The sequence below is a fragment of the Macadamia integrifolia genome, chromosome 9, assembly GCF_013358625.1.
Source record: "Macadamia integrifolia cultivar HAES 741 chromosome 9, SCU_Mint_v3, whole genome shotgun sequence".
Taxonomy (NCBI): Eukaryota; Viridiplantae; Streptophyta; class Magnoliopsida; order Proteales; family Proteaceae; genus Macadamia; species Macadamia integrifolia.
The window spans coordinates 17,637,579-17,645,838 of record NC_056565.1 but is presented as its reverse complement, the minus strand read 5'-3'; the positions used below and the strand labels follow the sequence as shown (position 1 = coordinate 17,645,838).

General features: G+C 38.1%; 1 protein-coding gene across 1 annotated transcript; it reads right to left on the bottom strand.

Moving 5' to 3' along the window:
- Positions 1-1,141: 1,141 nt before the first annotated feature.
- Positions 1,142-4,809, bottom strand: LOC122090188 (pentatricopeptide repeat-containing protein At3g47530). The gene is made up of 2 exons (XM_042660041.1): positions 2,139-4,809; positions 1,142-1,507 (listed from the first exon to the last, which is right to left on the bottom strand). The coding sequence occupies exon 1, from the start codon at positions 4,528-4,530 to the stop codon at positions 2,590-2,592; it is 1,941 nt and encodes a 646-aa protein (XP_042515975.1). The 5' UTR covers positions 4,531-4,809; the 3' UTR covers positions 1,142-1,507; positions 2,139-2,589.
- Positions 4,810-8,260: the final 3,451 nt, after the last annotated feature.

Genomic DNA, 8,260 nt, shown 5'->3' with positions numbered 1-8,260 from the left:
GTTACAACCGGAGGTTGGACTGCTACAAAATTTAGAGCCAATAATTGCCCTTCTACACTTCACTGCTCCTTCATTATATTCGTCACCTCCAACAATTTCGTCGTTGAATTAATCTAATTCACTTGTGAAATCTTAACCAACAAATCACAAAAGATTGGATTGCAAAGATACAGAGAGAAGCAGGTTTTCACTGAGAGAAAAGAAAATGGAATTAAACCCCAAACGGAATGCATTGGGCGAGGATTTTGTAGAGGATGAGTCCCTGTGATACGAAATTAAGGTTTAAGCAATGATTCAACAAAGAGGATGATGAGTCCTTCTATGAAAACTATGATCAAGCAGTGAAGATGATTCGGTTACCGAGAATGACCTGCTGTCATCGTTACAGCCAGTTTCAGGTGAAATGATGAGGAAAAGGTTCAACGATTATGATTCAACACAGCAAAATCTACGATTATCAGTAAAGAAATTTTCGCAACCTTATTTTCCTGCACGTACCACTACCATTTTGCCTATTACAAGTAAAGTTAAAACTTCTCAATCCACTAATACAATGACTTCCCACTAGGACTCAATAACTACTCATATTTAAATTCACCCTCCGCACAAATAACTATATAATGCTTCACCTATCGGAATAACCCTCTACCACCATACACCCCTTTTTATACACCTAACATTGATGCTGTCCTAAACCTCAATATTTTCACATTTAGCTTAACAACTTTCGAGAATGAGTTAGCGGGAATCCCTACTAGCTAATAACATCTACTTGAATAGAGAATACAGAAAATAAGAGGCAAAAAATACGAACATTTCCAAAAGAACTCTATATAGTCTACGGAGCACTAATTCTTATATTGGCAAGCCATGTACAATGGATCGTCCAGGCAACCCATAGATTGCAGATCTAGCACCTACCATTACTTTCTCCACTTCTGGTTCCACGGGTAGCCACAGAATGGTTCCTACAAACTACCAGGTAATTCTGCCCGCCATGTATGTGAATAAATTAACATTATGTACCTATTGTGGCAGTTTTCTAGGCATATGAAGTACAAAAGCGCCTTTGGTGCAGGAGAATAAGTCACTCCAGGTCTACTCAGTCTGGATACCCAAAAGCCACTCATGCAACAGACTCTCTCAACAAGTTCAGCTTTTTTGAAATTCCAGGAACCCATGGCAATGATTACACCAACATGATCAAATATAGTGCTCTCGTTACCTCTCAGTCAAGCTTTCAATACAGTAATTTAGGCACCATAAAGACAGGAACAGTGCAAGCAAAGAGTGGTAGAGGACCAAAAGAACCCCCTTGGTGGTATAGATGCTCCTAATGATTCATACCTTTGACTGTTGTCTCCCTTCTTCAATGAAGCAACTTCAGCAGAAAAATAGCAATGACAGAACTTGACATCTTCACCTCATATTTTTACCAGTTGGGAGAGTGATTCAAGCACATGTGCAGAACATGAAAGTGTAGCTTGGCTGCTCCAGAGATAAATGCCTGTTGAAGGCAAAAAAGATGAAATTATCATCCCAATCACAGAACGATGATCAGAAAATGAGGCTGCTGCACGTTATCTCGAGACAATTAAGGCAGCAGAGGATCAACAGATCCGACATGTTTACAGCACCACAAGTAGTTGGGAAAGGCTCAGTTGAGTTGAGTTGAGGATCAATAGCTTTAAAAGTTTCCAGCAAGTGTTATCAAATTGAAAACTCAGCAGTTCTGAAATGAGGTAGCCAGTTGTACCATTCCCATTGAAGATAAAAACACATACCTATCTCAGATACACACAAACTTCAAACCAATTTGGCAGAGTATGCACAGGAAATATTTTTCTTCAATTTGCAAAACCTTTGGCAAAGTATGATCTACGAAAATTGAGAGTGAACACTGAACTTGATAAGGGATAAAATAGAGCCATGCTTTCTAATGAGACTTAGAAGGTGTCAGTAAATCACCCATCTGATTTAGACTTCGGTCAGCACCATGTGTTGTGACTCATAAGATCTTTCGTTTTATAGAGTTGTTCAAACATCCAGAAATTTAGGGCTTCCATGTCCAGGATACAGGAATAAAATGGTGGAAGTCATAACTTTAAGGTTTGACAGGAATGAAGGGTAGAACTCACAAGTTTCAGGCTTCTGTCGTACCAACTTTTGGGACAATTACTTTGAAGGACATGGCATTTCGTTTAACACTTATATAAGAAGTCATAATCAGCACACATGTTCCGACAAGGTAGACACTATGAAAGCTGAATTTGGAAGATCAGTTTCTGAACTCATTCTAGTAAGATTCTTCCATGGAACGCTTCACAAATGTTTCCACCTTCATTAGACCAAACTTGAAAGCACAATCCTTTTAGGTGGCGCTTAAGATCCTTATCTGGCAAGCTCATGCAGAATTACTAATTTTCCTTGTCATCAATCAAGAAGTATGTCAGATCCCTGGTGCCACCTTAAAATCATTTACTACAGAGTGATTATCCATATTTTAGAGTCTTGTCTTCTGTATCATTAGTCATATGCTCATTTCACCAGAAATTTCTAAGCCTTGCTCTCCAACCTGCCGCAAGACTGCTACCAATAATCCTGACAGGAGCAGTACCCTTCTCGGAAATGGTGGAACCGGCTGCGGTCTCTAATTATCACCTCTCGGTTATAGACTCCAGAAAGAATCTTTGCAAAATTATGGCAATCAACACAGATTCGAAGGTTCTTAGCCACTCTGATTGTTGTGCCAGGAGGAGTTGCAAGAACTCCAAAAGCAATGGCCAGCTTCTCACTGTGATAAGACAAAGCATTCCCCTTCTCTTCCATGCCAAGATTGTGAAGTTCAGCTGACATATCAGCAACATAGCCTGCAATCTTAAGTTGCTTTCCTATCTCATCGAGCATCTCATAAATCTCCACCTTCCTTGGATGTGAATTATCATCTACCACAAACTCATGGACTTCTCCTTTCAATTCAATTGTACTGCTGCCAGGTGTGGTTTGGATTCCCTTCTCCTTCATAAACCTCCTCATCTCTGCTACCTTCTCCCAGAGTCCAGATGAAGCATAAATATTTAATAACAATACATAATCCCCAGCTTCTTGCCCTTTCAACTCGATTAAATGCTCGATAACACGATTTCCAAGTTCAAAATGGCCATGGATTCTGCAAGCCCCTAATAGAGTCCTCCAAATTGTTGCATCTGGTTTGACCAGCATTGAACATATAAGGTTGTAGGCCTGATCAAGCAAACCTGCACGACCCAAGAGATCGACCATGCACCCGTAATGATGGATGTTCGGCACTAAACCAAATTCTGTTCTCATTCGATCAAAGATATCCAGACCTTGATCAACCAAACCACCATGACTACAAGCAGAAAAGACCCCAGTAAAAGTCTGGTCATCAGGGAGAACTCCATTTCTTTGCATCTCTTCGAATGTTAGAATGGCTTGTCTTTCATGACCATTCATCGCCATCCCAGAAATCATTGCACTCCAGGTAACCACATTCCTCTCCGACATCCCCTGGAACACTTGGAAGGCCTTGTCCACACACCCGCACCGTGAGTACATTGCAATAAGAGAATTTCGAAGATGGACAGCATTTCCATAACCATGTTCATTAATGTAACTATGAATCTTCTCGCCAAAATCCAAAGCACCCATATGTGCACACGCCTGTAGGAGAAGAAGGCAAGTGACATCATCCGGTTCAGACCCATATGGTGGATTCTGCATGACATTGAAGAGACCCAAAGCATCTCCGGTGCGACCATTGCGAGTGTAGCAAGAAATCAAAACGTTCCAAGCAACAGTATCAGGATGGGACATTTCGTTGAACACTCGACAGGCCTCAAGACCATTCTCACAAGTAGCATAGAAACCCATCAAAGTAGTCAGCAGGAGATGATCGGATTGATGCCCATCTCGCAAAATCCGCGCATGGATCTGTCTACCACCATTAAGAAACGAAATTCGAGTGCATGACTGAAGGGCAAAGGAAGACGACAAGGGGTTTGGGCAGACACCTCGCTCTCTCATTTGGTTGTAGAAGAAAAGGCCCTGGTCTGGTGAATCACTCCGTGAGTGGGCTCTTATCATTATATTATAGTGGGAAGTAGTGGGTTCCGATATTTGAGAGAAAAATTTGCGGGAGTAACTCAGGTCTCGAAATGGTGAAAGTGCTGCTAATGACAGGAATTCGGCTGAGATGCTGTGTTCTTGAATGAGGAATGTATTGATGATGTGGGCGTGGATTTGGAGCAAGCGGTCCTTCGTTGAACATGATTTTATAATGGCAATTACGCGTTGGATTGCGTTCTCAGAGCCACCGAATAGTTCTTTTCTCTGCTGTCGCTGTGGTTGTCGTCGAGTATCCTTTAATGGTGCTTCTGGAAGGGCTCGTTGCTGTTGGTTTACCTTTAATACTGTGGATGTACAATAAGAAGAGTAGCAGAGACGGTGCCGGAGATTAGTAGTATTGGTGAGAGGGGCTCGAGACGGAAGGATGTTTGAAATAAGCATTCTCTGTTCTTCACAGCCTGTGTGGCATTCCTTCTATGTCTACGCTTAAATCAGCACAGCTAGTCTGGCCGCAGGCCACACATACCTGTGTTCGTGTGGCTGCAACCAGCACAGAATAGATTCAAGACTGCAAAAAGTTTTGTGTAGGTGAGTAGCCGCTAGAAGCAAAACAGAGGGCCTGAACGGTAGAGTTTTACGGTAGACTTTGGAGGCGAAAAATTGGGGAGAAAGAAGATGGGAAAAGTGAAAAACCTATTTTTCCATGTGGATCTAAGGGTTTGAAGGATTTACATCTCTTTCCTCTATACTTCCTAAGATTTTTACAATTAGATATAAATCGTTGGTGACTATTGGACTGTTAGTTGATGATGTCACCTAATATAATACCTTATAATATCCAAAATATCCTTTTTTCATAGGTGAACTTACCTATATGTCCTTCGATTAAAACAAAAGAGGGAAGGCAACCTCTCTATCGTCTTCAACCTCTAATTTTCAGAACTTGCCTCGTCATGGGTTCAGCAGCAGGCCTAGAAGACCTAGAACCGAGATTGATCGGGTAGTGATTTTCTCACAAGTCACAATAGATATATCTCAATTCACAAGTCACAAGTCACAATAGATATATCTCGATTCAAAATGAAGAACAATTGAAATAACTCAGTCAAGAGTGAGAGGATGGCTATGTGAATGTGAGTTCAAGAATGAATAAATGAGTTTCTACTTTCTATGCACTTTTCTCTCTCTTCTGATTAGATAGTCTAAACTTTAAACCTCAAACTAATATGAATGAAGAAGAACTAATTTCCTTCTATCTACATAACAAGCTAGAAGGAATGGAACCAGACCTGCACTGAGCTAAATGTCATATTTTTTATTTTTTTTTCTGAATCTAATTTTGTTATGTGCTTGGTTTCAGAATTTGCATGAGAGTTGTGCCACTGAGACCTTGAGCAATGGTTCTTCTTCATGCCAAGACAAATGAGGGAAGCCCGTAAAAGAAGACTAAATCGAACCACCATAGCGGATCGGGTAATCGAATTGAAGAAAACCCATATCGTCATCACTCTCTTCCTTGGGTCTTCTTTCTTTACATCAAATGCAAAAGCAATTGCTTTTGGCACCACCAACTGCAAGTGATTTCTACTATTGTCATCTTGGCTCTTCTTCCTTCCTGATTTAGGGTTTTCCGAAAGTTACTTGAGTGTTTGGGTATAAGAGGAACAGAAGGGTATAATGGTCCTTCAAGATTAAGTCATTTTTCAAATTAAGGGTAATATGGACTTTTCAAATTTAAATCTAACAGTTTATTAACACCATTATAGCTATGGAAGGGGGCCATAATTCTTCCAAACCCTTGGATCCACATGTAATTTTGGCACACTGTAGGTGAGGGGAGCATAATTTTCCCTTTGTTGTTCTTTTTTTTTTTTTTTTAAGTGGGTTTCTGTGGACCGAATAATTTGGTTTGGACATTTCATCTGGGTTTTAAAATTAAATTAGAAAAAATCTCGAATTTTACCCTTTTTTATTTGGATTCGGTTAGAATTTTTCATATAATTGAAAAAAATTATATTTGGCTAAATAATTCACGAATTATTCGGTGAATTAAATAACTATGGGCTATAGGCACAAAGACCAATTAGATTGAGGCTTAAATTTCACAGGCTTTTTTTTTTTTTGGTAACAATTTTATAGGTTTATATAAATGGGAAGTTGATAGATCAAATGCCATTGCAAAAAAGACCAATTAGGTTGGGCTTGGACTTAGACTGGGGCTTAAATTTTACAGGCTTATAAACATGGGAAGTTGATAGATCAAATGCCATTTTTGTTTGGCCTCACACAAGGGCTAGTCTAGTGTAGTTAAGGGTGACAATATTCAGTATGGTACAATATATCAAGAAAAGATATCGAAATCATACCAAGAAAGTTCCTACATTTCAATATCGATACCGTTTCAACTCAGTATAGTTTTGATAAGATTTCTATTCAATATCGTCACATTTTTTTTTTTTTTTTTGGCCTTCCATGCATATGTAGATAATAATTGGGTATTCAGGAAGGGTATTAATCAATATGATTTTGATATTCGGTATAATTTTGATATTTTTGTATGATTCGATACATACCAAAGACTTTTGTCAAAAAAATAGATATAGTACCAAACCAATCAAGATACTATGTATCATCCCAAAATCATATTGAATCTTCTTCTATATTGATACTATAATTTGATACAATTTCGATATCAATATCGGTATTAATACTAAATTAACAACCGTAACTGCCATATGGCATGGCATCCTGTCTATCACTAAAGTTTGGTGCATAAACATAGTCCTAAATTTAGCCTAATCAGAGTCCTATGTCTCCTACACAAAGCACTGGCATCCTGTCTATCACTAAAGTTTGGTGCATAAACATAGTCCTAAATTTAGCCTAATCAGAGTCCTATGTCTCCTACACAAAGCACCAAAAAAAAAAAAGCAAGGTAGGAGCTCCTCTGATTGTGTAAGATCAACCACAAGTAGGGCATAGGATGATTTAGAATAAACAAATCTAAGATGTGGTCAATCCAAAATGAACCCTTATGCGATCTTGCTACTCACCCACCTCGTTGGTCAAAATCAGTTGGAGATTTTGCCACATTTCAATTGTTTTATCAACTTCTCTAGGCAGAGCAACACAGTGCCATCTCTTAAATTTATCATTAGTTGTCAGGCCAATGAGAAATATGATTTAACTATTTCAATAGTCAAGTAGATAGGAGACCACACCGAATCGGCACATAACAAACTTCAAACTTCATAGTCAAGCCATGTCAAGCTTTGATCCAAACGAAATTTGCCGAGGGACAAAGGAGGGGGGGGGGGTAAATGGATCCAATGGTTTCTACTGATTGAGGGTCACCACCTAGATAGGGTTTAAGACTCAAATCTAACACTTCACTTAACATACATAGCAAAATAAAAGAAAAAGAATGAGTCAAATCGTCAGAGCTTCATCCAGCTAGTTCTGCATGGTTAGTATATTGAATTTAAAGCATACATGTTGAAATAATATGGAAAAAATCATGACAAAACCCTATCTAGCATATATATAAATTGGAAATTACAAACAGTCATTATCGTGCTATACCTTCAACATCTTGGTACCTAACCATCCATTGAATTGTAAAATAAAGATTGCCGCATTCATGCAGTTAGAACTCATTGAGCACGATATTCAGAGATATAACATCATAGGAAATCATACGAAAATGGTGAGAAAATTATAGAATTATCCTCATTTATACATATTCATCACATCACAACATAAAAACACATATGAATCATAGTGACATAGGGATCAGGGTCATACAACAATGGAGTATCATACAAATGTAATATATAGGGACTTAAAGTTATAAAAAAATAATAAAAAATATAAAATATATGAAATTTGTGTACAAGAAAAATGATGAAATACCCCTAGGCTAGTCTAGTCTAGAAAGAGAGAAAACATGAAAAATGGGCGGGGGGGAAGGTTCTATACCTAAAGCCGGTAATGAAAACCATAAAATTATTTAAAACAATCATAAAAAATCTAGAAAAAAACCCCCCAAAAGTATATCTTACAAAGTTGATAATAATAATAATAATAATGATAATAATAATAATAATAATAATAATAATAATAATAATAATAATAATAATAATAATAATAATAATAATACTAAAAAAATAGC

Bases quoted from the DNA above. Each gene is read 5' to 3' on its own strand.
- LOC122090188 (XM_042660041.1), bottom strand. From the start codon at position 4,530: ATGCTTATTTCAAACATCCTTCCGTCTCGAGCCCCTCTCACCAATACT.